The 20,741-nt window shown below is 41.3% G+C and overlaps 1 protein-coding gene across 1 annotated transcript in view; it reads left to right on the forward strand.

Moving 5' to 3' along the window:
* The window catches only part of KLKB1 (kallikrein B1), a 136,423-nt gene that overhangs the window by 68,387 nt on the left and 47,295 nt on the right, over positions 1 to 20,741 (forward strand). Inside the window, exon 11 of the mRNA XM_077477356.1 lies at positions 499 to 679. Within this exon, the coding sequence (XP_077333482.1) occupies positions 499 to 679 (181 nt within the window). The remainder of the gene's footprint in view (positions 1 to 498; positions 680 to 20,741) is intronic.

A 20,741-nucleotide genomic window follows, 5' to 3' on the forward strand; every position in this document is an offset into this window, starting at 1 on the left:
CCCATTTCTTCTTGCTGTATATCTGTAAGAGCATGTACCTTTGAGAACTCTACTAAGGTCTTCACAGTGTGGTGGTTCCAGAGCCACACAAACGATCTTAAGATCCTGTATCTCCTGAATACCTATGCCATGAATTCCAGTAGAAATTTAGCATATCACTAGTTTTAACTATGGAGTCTCACCCCTCATCTTGCAGCAAAAAGGAGCTCAGTCCTCAAGCTGTAGGGGGTGTAGGGGGTGTGAGGCCCACTTGCTATGACCACAGTAGAGTGAGTGCCCCTAGGAATCCAGGTGGTAAAACATCCTCTTTATATATCTGAGATGGAAATTAAATTGTGGAAATCAAACTGTCAATATCTATGCAAAAGACAAATATCAGCTTTGGGTGGACTGGATTAAATTAGTTTGAATTTTCTTCCTTAGAGAGTTCAATAAAAAATATTTAAAAAAAAATGCATAATGGATAAACATTTAGAATTTTCCTCCATTATCTTTCAGGATGTGGACAACCTGCTGATGTACAGAACAGAATTGTAGGTGGCAAAAGCAGTTCTGTAGGGGAATGGCCATGGCAAGTGAGCATGCACATCAAGCTAGACCCCTCTAACAGCAGACATGTATGCGGTGGATCTATTATCAGCAATCAATGGATAGTAACAGCTGCCCACTGTGTGCACACGTGAGTAATACTCTTTAATCCAGGAGTCTCAAATTGGCGGCCCTCCAGCTGTTGCGAATCTACATGTCCCATCATGCTTCTGTCTGTGTGAGTCATGCTTGTAACTGTCAGCCTTGAAATGCCTCATGGGACTTGTAGTTTTGCAACAGCTGGAGGGCCACCAGTTTGAGACCCCTGCTTTAATCACTGTTGTATATAAACTACGTTCTATACAGGCATTCATTCAGACATGGAGGAGTCAATGTTTAGAATGCTGTATTGCCATTGTGCAATGTACATACATAGAGAACTAATAATAAAGTTAATGTATTATTTCCACTTTGTATGCAATAGTGAAAGCTCATTAAAGAGAATATGTCACTTATCCTATTCTCCTATACTTTGTTGAGCTCCTCTACTACTCTATTGGCATATGGGTATGCTGAGTCAAACCTATGTAAGTTCCCACACTGACCGACATAAAACAAATTACTTTCTACCCTCCCTCTTGTGACAGGCCCCTATTCGTCAAACCCAACCACTGCATACCATGACTCCCTACACCTGAAAATACTAATAATAATAATAATACATATTATTGAGACTGCATTGGTGCCTGTCCTAACAAAAGAACCTGCTACTTTGCTCTACATGGACAACATGACAGGTTCTCTTTCATGCTACTGTAATAGTTCTGTAACATTAATCCAGCCTCTTAGATATTTCTACTACTGCATGGCAGGGTCTGCTTTTTAGCAGCAGATTCCTAAAAAATGAAGTTGATTCATGCTGTTACCTAAATTATTTTTTTTATGTATAAAAATCAGAAAAGAAGAATATGCAAATAATACTTCTGAGAATTACTGTGATGTCTTGATCATACCCTTTTTTATATATATTTATGTCTGAAATCAGCCGTCTGTACAAAATGTCAAGACCCTGTACACAGCTTTCCCTTTCTACAAAAACACTATTTGGTAAAGATCAATAAAAATTCAGGAATAAGAAGAAAGAACATACCTTTTTCTTTAGGTGTTTTTAGGCTACTAAGCTGTATGTCATGTGGCTCACTTCTTTTTTTGCTACCTTTGATTTCTGCTCGGAGGTACAGATCTAAAAAGTGCAGTCTATGTTCAGCCTAGTTCTTTATTTCTAAGTGCCATTTTGACCTGTGAAGAACACCCTTTAAAGAGACTCAGTGAAGATAATTTAATCTCATGTGGTTTGACCTGATCCAGTACCCTTTTTCCACAGAAACTTCAATCGCCTTTATTTAAACCAAACTCCTGTGGGTTCTTCAAGGGTCACTTTACAGAACTTCAGAGGAAATGAAGTGGTAGAAAGGCATTGGTTATTTCAGTATCTATTCTGGGACTGTCAAACATATTATTTTTGTCTTTGATTTGCAAAGTTACATAACACAGTTGAGCTCCATATGGGCCAGAATTTGGGGATAATGATTTCAATGGGTTGAACCTTTTTTTTAAATTGAATTTTAACAGTGTTTGTCCATAGCTGATGTCAATGTTGACACCAACATGTAACCATTTGAGAGCAATGATTACAGGTCATACTTTATTTCCCTGAATCCATTGGAGTAATCTGCTGCCCTGGTTATAAGCAACTTTGTCATTGCAATGACTTAGGAGGAGCTCTAGGTTACAATCACCTGTTTCGCTAATGTCCAGTGTATGCACAGGCTTTTACCCTTGCTCTTCTTTGTTTTGTGTTATTCCTCCAAATGGCACTCACTTTTAGTAAGGGCACTATTTTAACACTACCAAACCTGTGTCATAATGCCTGTGTTCCAAATGTTAGGGTAGGAGGTTATAGAAGGGTACACTTCTACTCTAACCCACAAAAAACAAACAAAAAAACCAGAGCACAGTTTTCTTTTTATTTGGATTACAAGCCAATCACATACACACTCACTCTTCAATGAAACATAAAAACAAGTTAAAGGACAAGTATGGCTAAAGCTTTTTGGCCATACTTCTCCTATGGATCACAGGAGTACAGTTCATTTTGCACTCCTGTGACCCATTTTTAAAGCCTGCTGTCAGCTGACATCACTTAGACAGTCCATGCTCTGGATCAATCTTGACTTTACAGTCAGAACTCACCCAAGTGCCTGGGCTGGCATCTGGCTTAGCCTCTCAGTGAGCCACTGAAAGCCTGATCCAGCAGCTTCTACCCCTTCCACAGCCTGGTGCTCCCTTGAGCGCTGGAGGAGCAGAGCATAGAGTTGGTGACTGACAAACACCCTGCAATGCACTGACCGCCGCACAGTGAATTCTGCTCCCTGATTGGGCAAAGCTTTGCCCAATCAGGGATAAGTGTAAGCTGGTTGTTAAGGAGCGAGGTCGTGAATCCGGCCGCAGCATCCTTAACAACTGATGAGTCATCAGCTGTCAATGGGCTTCCCCGCTGACAGCTTGGTGCAGGGGGGACTCTACCACATGAGACGTCAGAAGGGTGGTGCCACTGTGTAACATAGCTGGGTGACCCCACCCCCTTTTATATAAGAAATGCCAAAGTGCAGGGTGAGTATATGATGGGAGGCCTCCCAGGAGGCGAGAACCTTTTGGATTTTTTTTTCTTGGGTCGGATGGGTGACGTGATTGATACATCAAAGGACACTATTATTTTTTTTAAATAAAGGACTTGCTTAAAACTGTTTTTTGTGGTTATTACTTTTGTACATTTTTTTTGGTGAATGGGTAAAGGTACAGCCCATCAACATAGGGACAAGGTACTTTAGGGTGGGGGGCAGAGCCTCCCCTGCCCCAAAACACCCACCCCCCAGCAGGAATGTAGCCTGGTATGATTGGGGGGGGGGGGGGGCGCTCGCTCATCCCATCCCCCTTTCCTGGTCTGCCAGGCTGCATGCCCGGATAAGGGCCTGGTATGGATTTTGGGGGGGACCCCACGCCCTTTGTTTTTTTTTGTTTTCTTTTTTTTTGTTTTCTTGTTTGTTTTTCAATAGCCGGGTGCCTGTAATTGTAACCGTGAGTAATTTTAAGTGGGATTTGACCTTTTTTTCCTTTTTTCCTAGAAATCAAATTTTTGCTGTAGCGTGTTTTTTGCATGCTACAAATGCGCACCTTTACAGGCACATTAAGGGGACCCTCCAAGCACTATATTTAAAGTCATTTTTCATTTTTATTGTTGCACTTAAAGCATTATTAACCACTTCCCACTCAAAGACGTCATATATGACTTTCAGTGGGAATATCTGAATGATGCCTGCAGCTACAGGCATCATTCAGATAGCCTAGTTTTTGGTCGGCAATTCTGTGCACCATTAGAATGATCATAGCGGTGGCACCCAGAGAAAGAATCGTCCGCCGCCGGAAGACAACCATCGAGATTTCCGGTGACCAGATGCTCACCTTTCATCTCTATGACCATCGGAGGCTCGGGTGCAATGTTATGACATCATGCCCAGGCCGCGGATGTAAACAAAGCCGCGATCGCAGCTGGTAAGCATGAGATTGTGGATTTCTTCCCCGATCTCATGCTTTCCAACCTGGAGGAGAGATGTGAGGTCTTATTGACCCCGCTTCTCTCCATAAAGAGTACCTGTCACGAATGATTCCTATTACAAGGGATGTTTACATTCCTTGTAATAGGAATAAAAGGGATCAAAACAAATGTAAAAGAAAGTGTAAAAAAAGAAAAAAAAGTTAAATTAAAAAAATAAATTAATTAAAAACGCCCCTGTCCCCGGTAGCTCGCTATACACACTGTACAAACCACACATGTGAGGTATCGCTGTGTGCAAGCAACAATTCTTGTACTAGACCTCCTCTGTGACTCTAAATATGTAACCTGTACAAAAATTTAAAGCTTTGCCTATGGAGATTTTTAAGTACCGAAGTTTGGCGTCATTCCATGAGTGTGCGCAATTTTAAAGCATGACATTTTGGGTATCTATCTACTCGGAGTAACATCATCTTTACATTATACAAAAAAAATTGGGATAACTTTACTATTTTGTTATTTTTTAAATTCCAAAAAAACACTTTAAAAAAATTGTTGACCAAATACCGTGTGAGATAAAAAATGACTGCTATTTTATTCCCTGGGGTGTCTGCTAAAAATATATATATATAATGTTTGGGGGTTCTAAGTAATTTTCTACCAAAAAAATGATGATATTTACATGTAGGAGAGGAGTCCCAGAATAGGCCCGGTATGGAAGTGGTTAACCATTTAAGGACCAGCTACTGCAGTTGTACTACAGCAGGTTGGTGCTCCTGCAGGAATTACCATACATGTATGGCGGCTCGCACAGGCACAGTTGCGTGTGGGTATGTGCTGGTGCCGATGTGCTTTCATGCCCGCTGCACGCTGTGGGAGCGTGCCTGTGGTTTGGCAGACACGATGTCTGCCAGCGACCCGCGATCGCCTAGTACAGAGGCAGAATGGAGATCTGCCTTTGTAAACAAAGGGGCTCCCCATTCTGACAGATGACATGACAGAGATCTACTGTTCCCAGTGATCAGGAACAGTGATCTCTGTCATGTCCCAGGCAGTTAGAACACACCTAGGGAACAAAGTTAATCCCTTGATCGCCCCCTAATGTTAACCCCTTCCCTGCCAGTGTATTTTTTACATTGAACAGTGCATTTTTATAGCACTGGTCCCTAAAAAGTGTCATTTGGGGTCAGATTTGTCTGCCGCAATGTCACAGACCAGCTAAAAATTGCAGATCGCCACCATTACCAGTAAAAACAATAAAAAATAAAAAATAAAAGTCCCTAAATCTATTCCAAAGTTTGTAGACACAATAACTTTTGTGAAAACCAATCAATATATGCCTATTGTGATTTTTTTTTTTTTTACCACAAATATGTTGAAGAATATATATCGGCCTAAGCTGATGAATAAATTTGTTTATATATTTTTTTGGATATGTATTATAGGAAAAAAATAGTTTTTTTTTTCAAAATTGTCACTCTTTGTTTATAGTGCAAAAAATTTTGTTTGGGTACAGTGTTTCACGACCACGCAATTGTCAGTTAAAGCGACGTAGTGCCATATCGCAAAAAAATGGCCTGCTCATTAAAGGGGATAAATGCTTCTGGCCTCAAAATCACTGCTCCTGAAAAAACAATCTTTAAAAAAAATATATATATATATATATATATATATATATATATATATATATATATATATATATATATATATATATGTCATATAGATCATTGTGACCTCAAGTATACCTATAACTGAATATGCATAGTGTAAATAACATAATATAAAGTAACAAAATAGGCTAAGCCATACATTCTCCATTCAATGGAAGTGGGTTGCACCCTGAGAATGTCCAATATCCTATAACAGAAAACACTAAATTCTATTTTTGTTGTTGCAAAGATTGCCCGGGTGGCCTAACTTGGTGCGGAGCAGGTGGCAGCTGTAGTGAGCTGTGTGGCTGGAACTGGTGCTGCTGTGGATAGCTTTGATTTTGCTGCTGTGGATAGCTTTGATGTTGCTGCTGTGGATAGCTTTGATGGTTTTGCTGTGGATAGCTTTGATGTTGCTGCTGTGGGTAGCTTTGATGTTACTGCTGTGGATAGCTTTGATGTTGCTGCTGTGGATAGTTTGAATCAGTGGATCTTCAAATTGGCCTTGCCAGTATGGTCCCTGAGGGGATTTGGCTGTGCTTATAGTTGGTAAAGGATTTCCTGCCTCTGTGCCCTTACACAAGCACCCCCATAATTGAAAATGGCCATTTGGACCTCTATCTGCCTCTCGCTATGCGTTTTATCTAACAGATGATATATATTTAAAGGGAAAGCAGCACTGCCATTATGGGCATTATTTAAAGGATCCCTTCTCTCCTTTCTGTAAGAGCTTCTTATTTCTTCTGTGAAGGCCATCATGGCTGTGTCCTTTTCCTCACTTCTTGGTCAGCGAGAGACTCTAGATGAGCTTGCTCTCTGATAATGAGCCTCTGGAAGAAAATGTATTTTATTAGCACATATGCTGATGTTCTATCCATACACAGTGCACACATAGCCAAACAAGACTGATTTTGATCAATGTAATGATGATTACATTTTCAAATGTGGCTTGTTTTCTAGGAATCTTATGCCGTGTACACACGACTGGACTTTCCGGCAGACTAGGTCCGACGGTCTTCCCGACGGACTTTCGGCGGCGTTCCGACGGACTTTCCAAACGAATGGACTTGGCCACACATGAACAGACAAAGTCTAACTAAGTCCGTTCGAAAGCCCGTTTGTTTTGAACGTGATGACGTAAACGGGACTAAACAAGGAAGTTCAATAGCCAATAGCTGCCCTTGCGTCGTATTTGGTCCGTCGGACTAACACACAGACGAACGGTTTTCCCTATTTTAGTCCGTTGGAATTGAGTCTGCAGGAAAGATTTGAAACATGTTCTATTTCTAGGATTTCTAGGATTTATTTTTTTAAACGATCGGACTAGCCCACACATGATTGGACTGATCCCGTGGGACCTAGTCTGCTGGAAAGTCCGATCGTGTGTACGTGGCATTACTTGCACTTGAGGTCTTTCCTTTTCCAGTTGCCTGTGAACCCCCAACAGAGGGTTCCTGCTGCTGTGCTGGAACAGACTGGCCATCTTTCTCCACGGATTGCCCATCTCCCTCCCTTGCTTCTGGCTCAGCTCCTTCATGTTCTTTCTCTCCTTCTGAGATGTTTAATGTGGTACTATTAAAATGAATGGTAGATATATGATATCTATATGTTAAGCTGAACATAGATGGATCTAAATTTGGTTATTTCACAACAGAATGTCAAACTTTAGTTTAAAGTGTGTTTAAAGTTTCACCTGTCACACAGGTGAAACTTGTCATGCAATTATATAATAGTTTCAAATCGCATGACAAGTCACATCCTATTGTCGGCATTGGATGTAGATGCGGAGTCGCACCAATTTTGAGGGTAGGTCCTGCACCACTTGCGGCAAGACATCAGCATCAAATATCCTGTACTTACGCAATTCCTGTGAGATTTCCATACATGCTGAAAGGTGCACATGCTGCTGTAACAGCAGCCATTTGTTCCGGTGAGTTTGTAATTCACTTGATGGTGGGGGCTAGCTATCTGAACACAGATTGAGAAACATCTTCATTATCACCGGAGTGGCTGCATTAAATCCATTGTTTTTCACTTTTATGTCTTTGAACTATATACAATGCACTGACATTTCTAGCCTTTTTATGTATATTCTGTATGTTTCAGACAAACCAATTTTTTTTGTTTTTATACACATTAATTTCACAGTAATACGTTTAACTTTGTTTGCAAACAGAAGGAAGTAGCTGGGAGATGGCATTTACCAACAATTGAAATGGTATATATATTTTTTTCTTTTGTAAATGTCAGTTTTGCTGTAGTAGGCTGTATACATGGTACAGATGTGCCACTTCATATTCTGGTTGAATGCATTTTTTGTTTGGTACATGTTCCCCAGATAAGTGCCCCCTGTATCATTTGTTTGACATTGACAATTCCGTGCCTATTAGCCTAGAAAATGGCCATTACTGATTTCTTTGGTTCCCATTGACTTTAGTAGGGTTGAGGTTTGGCATCAGAACCTTAGTAATGTTCACTGAATTTGCCCTGAATCAAACCCAGGTATGTTCAACTCAAAGAGAAGTTCAGGAATAGCAAAATAAAATAAAAAAAATCATACCTAGATGACTGCAACACTGATCCCAGCTGCATCTGTCCCCACTGGGTTTAACCTGAGAACCGAGCGACCAAACGCTGCTGATCTCTCAGTTCTCCCCTTCGGTCTGTGCAGAGAGTGGTGACTGTCACTCTCTGATTTGCCTCTCCAGCACTCACTGGTGAGCTGGGCTGTGGAGGGGGTGGGAGGGGCTGGCTCAGGTTCTCAGCAGCATGCACAGAGGCTAAGCCAGCTCCAGTCCAGGCATCTGGGTGGACCTCGACTGTTCCTGAGCCTGGACTTGCTAAGTCACATCAGCCACAGGAGAATAGAACTCCTGTGATCCATAGAAGTATAGCCAAAATTGTGTTGGCTATACTACTCCTTTAATAAAGCAGAGTGGTCATATTTACCTAGGTGTTTATCGTGTCACTTGCTTTGGTATTCCAAAGGACAGGCAGTGAATTACCTTTTAAATGAACAAATGGAAAAAAGAAAGAGCTGGTAGGAGGAGTCAAAAGCAGTGGCAGATGTTTTTTTGGGGGGTCACAGGCCCCGCACTTACCCTATCTTGTGGGCAGTGCGGCTGGCGGTGTCAGCTTCCCTCTGGGCTGTGGGCTGCTTGTTGGCTCGGTTCTGTCTTTTCCCTCCTCTCCTTCATGTGTCTCCTCCCTCCTCCTCAAGCCGGACAGTCAGATAGGATCTGCTTACAGCCAATCGGGGGATGAATCTCATGAATTGCTTCCTGATTGGCCAGCAGGAGATTCAGTGTTACAATAGCAAATATTCATTAGCTATTGTAACACAACTGGGTGGGCTCAGAGCAGAGTGCTCTACGCCCCAAGACCATCCTTTTTTTAAGTCTATTGGAGCCTCTGGCTCTAATCACATGCTTAAAACATCCTCCCCCCCCCATTGGAATCCTGCATGTAGATCAGGCACCAGACGCATGGATGGGAAGGCATCTATACGCCCCTAGTGGACGGGCCGCCATTTGTTAAAAGCCATGCAGAGAGCTCTCTGTGGGATGCTGCAGACTCCACACAGTGACCTGTATTTTATGAATGGCTCTTGCAGACTCAGTATGGAGTAAAACATTATAGTGTTGAGTGTACAGTTGCACTAAAAAGTATGTGAAACCTTTTGGAATGATATGGATTTCTGCACAAATTGGTCATAAAAGGTGATCTGATCTTCATTTAAGTCACAACAATAGACAATCACAGTCTGCATAAACTAATAGCACACAAAGAATTAAATGTTACCATGCTTTTACTGAACACACCATGTAAACATTCACAGTGCAAGTGGAAAAGTATGTGAACCCTTGGATTTAAATAACCGGTTGAACCTCCTTTGTCAGCAATAACTTCAACAAATGTTTCATCTAGTTGCAGATCAGACGTGTACAATGGTCAGGAGTAATTCTTGACCATTCCTCTTTACAGAACTGTTTCAGTTCAGCAATATTCTTGGGATGTCTGGTGTGAATCTCTTTCTTGAGGTCATGTCACAGCATCTCAATCAGGTTGAGGTCAGGACTCTGACTGGGCCACTCCAGAAGGCGTATATTTTTCTGTTTAAGCCATTCTGTTGTTGATTTACTTCTATGCTTTGGGTCGTTGTCCTGTTGCAACACCCATCTCTGTTGAGCTTCAGCTGGTGGACCGATGGCCTTAAGTTCTCCTGCAAAATATCTTGATAAACTTGGGAATTCATTTTTCTTTTGATGATAGCAATCTTTCCAGGCCCTGACACAGCAAAGCAGCCCCAAACCCTGATGCCACCACCACCATACTTCACAGTTGGGATGAGGTTTTGACGTTGGTGTGCTGTGCCTCTTTCTCCACACATAGTGTTGTATGTTTCTTCCAAACAAGTCAACTTTGGTTTCATCTGTTCACAGAATATTTTGCCAGTACTGCTGTGGAACATCCAGGTGCTCTTGTGCAAACTGTAAATGTGCAGCAATGTTTTTTTGGACAGCAGTGGCTTCCTCTGTGGTATCCTTCCATGAAATCCATTCTTGTTTAGTGTTTTACATATCGTAGATTCGCTAACGGGGATGTTAGCATATGTCAAAGACTTTTGTAAGTCTTTATCTGAAACTCTAGGATTCTTCTTCACCTCATTGAACAGTCTGCGCTGTGCTCTTGCAGTCATCTTTACAGGAAACCCACTCCTAGGAAGAGTAGCAGCAGTGCTGAACTTTCTCATTTATAGACAATTTGTCTTAACGTGGACTGGTGAACAGCAAGGCTTTTGGAGATACTTTTATAACCCTTTCCAGCTTTATGCAAGTCAACAATTCTTAATCATAGGTCTTCTGAGAGCTCTTTTGTGTGAGGAATCATTCGCATCAGGCAATGCTTCTTGTGAAAAGCAAACCCAGAACTGGTGTGTGTTTTTTATAGGGCAGCTGTAACCAACACATCCAATCTCATCTCATTGATTGGACTCCAGTTGGCTGACACCTCACTACAATTAGTTCTTGGAGATCTCGTTAGTCTATGGGTTCACATACTTTTTCCACCTGCACTGTGAATGTTTACATGGTGTGTTCAATAAAAACATGGTGACATTTAATTCTTTGTGTGTTATTAGTTTAAGCAGACTGTGATTGTCTATTGTTGTGACAATTTGTACAGAAATCTATATCATTCCAAAAGGGTTCACATACTTTTTATTTCAACTGTATATCAGACCGGTATTCACTCCTGTAAATAAAGAGTTCCATGCTAATATGCCTCCAGGGTAGATTGATGTCTTGGCACAGAGGATAAGGAAAATATGAAAAATCAGGAAAGAAGCTGACAATCCTTAAACTATGGCACTTCAATGCCTATCTTCTGACTTATGAATTTACTAAATTTGGTAATAAGGTGTCATTACAGTAACATGCCATTAGAAAGGTTACAATTCCTGTGGCCATGTCTACATGGAAAGAAAACTATATTTACTCCATTAAACAAAAATATTGTACAGGTAGCATATTACTTAAGATCTGTCTTCATCTTCAATTTTTTTTAAGATGACCACTGGCCTTTATGCACCATCTTTTTCTTTGTTCTAGCTTCATGTTAATGTGTTTACAACATTGATCTACTTATTATTTATATGACGATGGCTGCAATTTGCACGATTCAAGCAATTGTTTATAAACTGTACACATCAAATTAACTTTTTAATTCTTATTCTTACAAGCAATATCTTTTATTTGTAAAATGTAAATGTCCACCACAATAATGTTGCGTACACATGGTTGGATTTGTTTGATGGGAGCTTTTTGTCGGAAATTAAAAATTTGAGATCTGGATCTCAAATTTTCCGACAACAAAATCTGTTTTCGTAAATTTCCCTCGTGTGTACACAATTCCAACGCACAAAATTCTACGCATGATCTGAATCAATTATGAGATGGAAGCTCTCGGTCTAGTAAAACTAACGTTCGTAATGGAGATAGCACATTCTCTTCTTCTTTAGAATGCTGGAAGAATGAATTTGTTTTGCTGCTGATATTCACACACATTCTCACAAACTGATATCTTTATTATTTCTCGTGATCTCATGAATATTTTTTTTTTCGTCAGATCTCCATAATAATGTTTTGAATTTTTGTTAAGATTCTTTTTTTTATCCAAATCCTGTTTTTATTTTTCTAGTGCTCACCATAATATTGTTTTTCGTTTGGTGTGTCAAGTTACCACAACACCATTATTATCTTGTATTTTTTAACCTCAAGAAGGTTGGTGTCCCTTGCTAATTTGAACGTGTATTTTTGAAATGTACCTGCCTACTCACAAACAAACTGTCCCATTTGAAGTAAAAAACATAGGCAGGTATTTGTCAAAAATAAATAGCCATTTATTATGGGTCATAACAAAATAAAGAGGAAGGCAATGCTGGAGTAACTGGAGAAATTTGCGAAGCCTTTGTACCCCAGGGCACACATCAATTATTTTACAGTCAAAATTGTTGGCCTGAGGAGTCCATATAATAGTGAGCACAATTTGGTCCAGGACTACAAGAGACCAGGAACAGCAGCAGATGACATATCAGTCCCCAGGCTGTGGTCTTACCACAGTCTGCATCTTTTGCCAGACCAGATTGAACCCAGGCCATCACACTCTTGTCTTCCTTAGACGCTTCCATCCAGGCTGTGGCTCTGGTGTTGTAGTTGTGACAGAAGCTGGAGGAGGAGGATGGTCGACCTCCTGTCTGCCACTTACCCCTGCCACCTCCTGGCTGAGCCTTTCCTGTGTATGAAAAATGTACATAGTTTCTGTTTTTTGGTCATCAATCACACACAATTCTGTGCTCATGACTGTTGCAAATTGAATGTTAACAAATAGAAAAGACTATCATTTTGAGCCCAGCATTTTTCATTCTTGTCCCAATCCTTTTTGGCCACTACAGTCTATTGATATGTAAACCACTTGTTAAATCAGCAATTAGTGATCAATAATAACATCTAGTTAACATCATTCATTTTACAAAAAGAAATGGGTACATAAACGTCATCTGCTGCTCCTGATCTCTGGAAATCCTGGACCTTCTTTCGCTCCCTAAGATACGTGCTCCTCATGCCACCAATTTTGGCCTTCATATATGTGATGTCTGCCGTGGGGATCAATGGCTTCCCAAATTCAAGCAGTTTCTCCAGCGCTGCCTTCCTCTTTCTTAGCTTATTAAAAAACAGTTGGTTCACCTGCCACAGACAGGGCAGCTCCCTGAACATATCAATGAATATTGCTAGAAATTCCCTATCATTGAATGTATCAGTTTTCTCTGCAAATGCTCCTAATCTTGTCCCAATATAGGCCTCAATGTGGAAGCAGTATAGGCCACTGATGCACTAAGTTCAAATTGTACCTTCGTTAAAACGATTGGCGCTTCCGATACTCCTTCCTCCGCTCACAGATCGTACGTATGACACACGAATGGGTGAAACCTGCCCCTGACCTTCTTTCTAGTATATTTCCCACCCCTTGTCTTTCTGCACAGTGGGAGAGCACATGGCAGAGAGACAACAGGTGCATGCAGCAGAGAGTAACAACGACAAAAGGCCAGAGCCACAAACGTCCCTATCCTGGAGGAGATTTAAGGCCTCTAATATGGCCTTTATAGATCTTCAAGAGGACTGACTATGATGGGAACCATGGGACGTGCACAAACCCAAATGTGAGAAAGGCCAAGATCATGACTAAAGTTGTGAAAAGTCTGGCAAAGAATTTTGTGGTATGGCGATCCAAGGATCAACTGAGGATCAACTGAGGAAACAATGGTCAAATCTCAAATTGAGGGAGCAGGATCAGTACAGAAAAATTGGAGAAAAAATGTTGTGTGCTCCTATTATTCTTATTAAGTTTGTGCTGCTCCATGTGCTTTTCTTTACTATTGTACACTATAACATTTCTGGTGTGTGCAAGTTTGTGCAAGTTTCTGGTTTGTGGGCACAGTAATCGTTCGTAGTAAACATCGTTTGTTCGCCCACTAATACAATGTTTTTGCCAGATGCAGGTTAACTACATTTGTTCATGCCTATTTGCATTAAAAGAAGTTTAGTACATTGTTGTCTAGATGTGTTTGTAACTAGAATGAAATACAAACTTGATTCAGTGTAAGGAGAGGACACTCAGCAGCTGTTTACACATCTGGACACAGGAGCACTAGTGTGGGACACCAGATCAAACTTTTTAGGGTGTCCCACACAGGTGCTCCAGTGGGTACTAGGGGTGTCTACATGTGTGAAACTTTAGCAAAAAGTAAGTATTCCAGCTTTAATAAAGTGAAAAAATCATGTCTTCAGCTTGCAACTCTGTCAAAACAGACAATTGTACGACATTCCAATGTTTCATATTCCTATTTCTTGACTCAAATATCTGTGTGCTAAGTATAAAACGATATAAATTATTAGTGCGCTAATATCAATACTCAATAAATACTTGTGCCATAAAAATCAGTAATTACCGCATTTATCGGCGTATAACACGCACTTTTTCCCCCTTAAAATTGGGAGAAAGTCGTGGGTGCGTGTTATACGCCGATCCCCACTGTCTGCGAGTCAAAAATACCGAGCGCAGCTGAAAAATACAGAGCGCCGCCGGAAAATACAGAGCGCCGCCGAAAAATACCGAGCCGCTCCGCTCGTAGTCACTGCTGTTTCTCTAGCGAGCGCTGCCGAAAAAGACCGAGCCGATTGCTCGGCTCCGCTCGTAGTCACACCTCCCTGCTGTTTCTCTAGCGAGCGCTGCCGAGAAAGACCGAGCCGACTGTACTGTGTACTCGGCTCGGCTTGGCTTGCAGTCCCGCCTATACTGGGCGGGACTGCGAGCGGAGCCCAGCCTAATACACAGTACAGGCGGCTCGGTATTTTTCGGCAGCGCTCGCTAGAGAAACAGCAGGGAGGCGGGACTACGAGCGGAGCCGATCAAGTCGGCTCGGTATTTTTCGGCGGCACTTGCTTGGTCTGTCTCGGCGGTGGGAAATTTAAACATGGGCCAAGCTGCAAATGACACTGCAAAGCTGCAAATGACACTGCAAAGCTGCAAATAGCGCTGGGCAAGCTGCAAATGACACTGATCATTCTGCAATGATGGACAAGGCTACAAATGCACACTGATAAGGCTGCATTGACTGGCATTTAAATGTAAGTTTTTTTTCCTTAAACTTTCCTCCTAAAACTTTTTTCCTTAAAATGCCCTCCTAAACTTGGGGTGCGTGTTATACGCTGGTGCGTGTTATACCCCGATAAATACGGTATGTGAATAAATTGATAAAAAATAACCGTATATGTGAATAAATGAATTAAATGTGAATTAAAAATAAACAAATTCTCCATAAATAAATACACCTTGTACATAAATAAATAAATATAAATTGATATTTCTTAATTGATGCCTTCCGTGTGAATAAGAAACTCCTCCTGATGGAGTAAATGAACCCGGAATCTGATCACATACAGCTCCTGTATCTACACTTTAATAAGAACACTCCTGTGTGGTGATATTCACAAGACTTAAGATATATCCCTAAAATTACTTATCAACCTCAGTCCTTTATGTTATAGCCACAAACACCGTACCAACACAGCTTACACTGCTATCCCACTGTAGCGCATATATCGCTAATCTCTTTGCTACTTGATTTTAAGCTTTCATTTGCCATTGGAGAGAAAAGAAAAGAGACAAGGGATAGTGTATTACTGCGATATTAGATAAACTTTATATGGGCATGTCGATTCACTCACAAAACCTTTCCAGTTAAAGCATGGGGTAGTGGCAGAACATCAGATTGTACTCCTCCTCACAGCCTCTCTGTGCCTCTGAACACCGAGGGCTTGACGTCACTGGCTCCGACTCCCGACAAGTTGCGTCACAGGTCATGTGACATTCTCAAGGGAAATGAGCCTGGTGACGCTCGTGGGGGATTTTAAAGCTGCTTTTTGTTATGCGGTTGCCATAGTGACTACACCGGGATCATTGTATCATCATGCTGCCATCCTCATAGCTCCAACCACAAGCCTTTGCATGAAAAAAGATACAATCCATACACAGAGGTATAAATAAAAAGGATACAATCATTTTAGTTGCCAAATAGCTCCAATTTGACCATTACATTTTACCATTCTGACATACAACTTTTTAATAATTGATACTTAAAATACAAAATAAAAGACAGTGAACTTTAGCATTAAAAAACGTAATAAATTGTCATGGTTATGCAGTGATCTTCCTGTGTTTGCTTACCTCCCCTCATGTGTTCAGACTAAGAGGGCAGCCACTTCCACCTGGTGGTTTTTATAACCTCTCCTCTAAGCATGGCTCCACCCCAGGCCCTATCAGGGAACCCTATATTAACCTGTGCACTGCAAGCCAGCGGGGCTGATCAACCATTGTGTATTCATTGTGTGTTTGGCTTCCTGTTTCCTGCTTGCCGTGTGCTCTACGTTTGTCTCTGTTACCGACCTTGGCGTGTTCTCAACGATTCCTGTCTGCTTGGGACCTTGACCTTTTGCATGTCCCTGACCTTCCCTGTCTGCCTGTGACCCTGAACCTTTGGCGTGTACTCTGTTGTTCCTGTCTGCTAGTTGCCCTGACCTCTGCTGTATCCCCTTACTATCCTTGTCGTTCCAGCCTGCTGCTTCCTTCTCCTGTAGTCTACTCTGAGCGTGAGCTGTGAGACCCTAGGGGCCACGACCTGGAGACAGACTGCAGCGAAGTCCATCCTCACCACTGGAGGCTCTGGCGAACACCCACTGGCTCTTAGCCCCTGTACACACGGTCTGAGATTTCGACAACCAAATCCGTTGGATTTTGTCCGTCGGATTTTGTCCGTCGGATCTTTTTCGAAACTGTTGCATATACACTGTCGGACTAAGTTGTCGAAAAATCCGATCATTCAGAACGTGATGACGTCATTTCGTTACGATGGGACTACGTTCAGGCTAGTAGCCAATAGCTTTGATGTAGGAATTTGATCTGAGCATGCGTGGCACTTGGTCCGATCAAAATTCTCTACACATGATCGGAGTATGTCCGATCGAACCAGTTGGTCGGGAAATATTTCCAACAAGTTGGAAAATTGGGTCCGACGGATATTCCGACGGAATCAGTCCGATGCATACCACACACAGTCGGATTATCCGACAACACGGTCCGATAGGACACATTCCGACAGATTCTCCGACCGTGTGTACAAGGGCTTAGACTACACGCCCTGGGGAATCTATGCTCCAGCTTCCATTGGGATCTGTGTTAGTGATCCTGTAGACCTGTGTCCTGAATCTCTCTGGGTACAATCCGCAGCAGTCAATCCTAAGGTTCACTACCTAGCGGTGCACTTCCGACTCCTACGGAGTGCATCTGTCAAAAATGAAAAATGAAAAAAAAGAGTGATTGAATCGACGTGCACACATAAAGTTTATCTAATATTGCAGTAATACACTATCCCTTGTCTCTTTTCTTTTCTCTTCTATGGCAAATGAAAGCTAAAAATCAAGAAGCAAAGAGATAAGCGATATATGCGCTACAGTGGGATAGCAGTGTAAGCTGTGTTGGTACGGTGTTTGTGGATATAACATAAAGGACTGAGGTTGATAAGTCATTTTAAGGACTATATCTTAAGTCATGTGGATATCACCGCACGGCAGTGTTCTGATTAAAGTGTAGATACAGGAGCTGTATGTGATCAGATTCCGGATTCATTTATCCCATCAGGAGGCGTTTCTTATACGCACGGAAGACATTAATTAAGAAATATCAATTTATATTTATATTTATTTATGTACAAGGTATATTTATTTATGGAGAATTAATTTATTTTTAATTCACATTTAATTCATTTATTCACATATACGGTTATTTTTTTTCAATGTATTCACATAATTACAGATTTTTATGGCAGAAGTATTTATTGATTATTGATATTAGCGCACTAATAATTTATATAGTTTTTTACATTTGTATAAGTGAGGGATCACTGACATTTTGGTGCAGCTTTTACCTTTATTTTATTCACATAGAGGAGAAAAGACTCGGGATGTCTGAGGTCACCAGGGACCCCTAACTTCCTAAAGAAGGGGAAATCCCAAAACAACAACCAGAGGACAACCAGAGGATGTGGAGGAAGGAGAGGTTTATGAAGTGGCGAAATAGTGACCACAACAGGTCAGTGTCTGAGACCACAGCGTCAGGTTATAGATGGATGCCTGCCTATTTCTAAAACATGGTGTGTTTTTTTCTTTTCGTTGATGTGGATGTTGTGGAAGAAGAATCTCATTTCACAAGTGCACATATCCTCATCAGGGAGATCATGGTCTGCAATCGTGATTTACAGAAGATCAAGGAAGACATCAATGGTGTTTAAAAAATAGTCAAAAACTTCATTGATGTTTTCGGCAGAATCGAAAACACACCAACATTTCTAAAATTGTTTCTATTTTTCTAAAACAATTCTCCAAAATTTTGAAAGCCAAATTGAAGTCGCACACAGTGTTTCAACATGTGCTATCTACCATCATGGAATACCAAGGTACGCGTTTTGGGGGTGCAACCCCTTCCTCGCAACTATGGTAGCTGAGAGGAAGGGGTTGCACCCCCAAAACACGTCCATTGATCGCCCATGATGGGAGCTATCACATGTTGACATTAGGCATGGGATCAGGAGGGAACTCCCCATTTTGACTGTCAATTTGTGTGCATCTTCAATATGTGGCTTTCACAGGGGTGACATCACTCCATCTGATGAAGGCAATATTAACACAGTTTGGACATACTAATGTCTGATATTGCCTTCACTTTGTCAAAGTTGAACTTTGTAAGTTCCTGAGTTGTGTATTGTTCTATGGTTTGAAACATGCCTGTTTTAACACAAAAAAGGCTATTTGTACTGTCAAAAACAAAAATGTTCTTTCTAAAATATGTTAGTTGGTTCAAAAACCCTTTTCTAATGCACATGTGAATGTGTACAGAGTAAAAAGTTTTCGACTCAACAATGTGTGGCTTCTTCTTTCAAGGCTCAATATCATTTTTTGTACTAAGTTGGTGTTTACACTGAAATGGGGGTTATTTACTAAGTGCAAATCCACTTTGCACTGCAAGTGCACTTTCAGTGCTGAAAATTATGAATATTTTTCCTCCGTAATGCATTACATACATTAACAACAAAAACAAGGTGTGTGTGTAGCAGACCCACAACATAACAATAGTTAGCTGAAGAAGAAATTGTCCCCTCATGTATCAAATAAATTACATTTGCACTATTGAAGAAAATGGCCAAAAAGAAAAGCCCATTGGAGAACCTATGAGACAGCTAAAAAAAACATGCAGTAAATCAAAGGAAATCTTATTTCAGTTTAAGTCCAAACATTTTTGAGAAAATGTTTCTTAAACATTTTCTGCCATATCAATGGCCCCCCACCCACAAAGAACTCAACATACTTCTGTCTTACTTCGCATGCGCTTTGGGGGGGCAAGCCAAGATGGCAAGCTTCAAGCGCTGTCAGGGTTTCTTCTTGAAGTCCGGCCTCAGGCCCAACTGAGTCCACATAGTTCATTGAATTTCTCCTTAAATAGTTGTGTAGAATGCAGCATGGAAGGATTATATGGTTAAGTTTATATTCCGCCATGTTGACTGGCATAGGGAATAGGCGGAACCAGCTGGCTATTATCCCAAAAGCGTTCTCCGCCACTCAATTATAAACCCTCTGGTGCGGGGTGAGGGTCCTCATGGCTTCAAAATGGTTGTCTGGTCAGCACAAACTAACAAAAAGCACTGAAAAACAGAAAGGCCAGAGTTGAAAATCAGAAACGAGCAGACAAGAACGCACTGGAAATCAAATACGTAATATAAATACAAACCCACAAGCACAAACTGAAAAGGAGTAATGATCAGAAAAGCATGAGGCTGAAAAGCGCAAAAAAAAGCACCTCTCTCACCAAACTTCTACTAACGTGAGATTAGCAGAAGGAGCCCAAAGGGTGGCACACTGGCTATTGAACTTCCTCTTTCTAGTGCCGCCATACGTGTTGCACGTCACCGCGTTCTTGATGTTCGGAATTTCTGACAACATTGTGTGATCGTGTGAAAGACAAGTTTGAGCCAACATCCGTCGGAAAAAATCCCATCGACTTGGTTGTCAAAATGTGCGATCATGTGTATGTTGCATTTGTAAAAATGACAGTTTGGTATGTAATCCTTAAACTGTTTACCTGTTTAACTACTTTCGTACAGGGCACTTAAACCCTCCTCTTGTCCAGACCAATTGTCAAATTAAGCATCATGAAGACCTGCAAAAGATTTGATATTAATCATAATACAAGAAGTAAAAAAAGGAGATATGCTAAATACCATCACAAATATAAAATATTTCCACGTATAAAATTACAGTATGTGTCACCATCAATTGCAGCAGCATGTGTCATCACCAAACTGCAGCAGCATGTGTCATCACCAAATTGCAGCAGCATGTGTCCCCATCAAATTGCAGCAGCATGTGTCACAATCAATTGCAGCAGCATGTGTCAGCATCAATTGCAGCAGCATGTGTCACCACCAAATTGCAGCAGCATGTGTCCCCATCAATTGCAGCAGCATGTGTCCCACCAAATTGCAGCAGCATGTGTCACCACCAAATCGCAGCAGCATGTGTCACCATCAATTGCAGCAGCATGTGTCACCACCAAATTGCAGCAGCATGTGTCCCACCAAATTGCAGCAGCATGTGTCACCACCAAATTGCAGCAGCAGCATGTGTCACCACCAAATTGCAGCAGCACGTGTCACCTTCAAATTGCAGCAGCACGTGTCACCACCGAATTGCAGCAGCATGTGTCACCACCAAATTTCAGAAGCATGTGTCACCACCAAATTGCAGAAGCATGTGTGACCATCAATTGTAGCAGCATGTGTCCCA

The sequence above is a fragment of the Lithobates pipiens genome, unplaced genomic scaffold (assembly GCF_037356315.1).
Source record: "Lithobates pipiens isolate NorthernLeopardFrog02 unplaced genomic scaffold, aLitPip1_a1.2 Scaffold_13, whole genome shotgun sequence".
NCBI classification, from domain to species: Eukaryota; Metazoa; Chordata; class Amphibia; order Anura; family Ranidae; genus Lithobates; species Lithobates pipiens.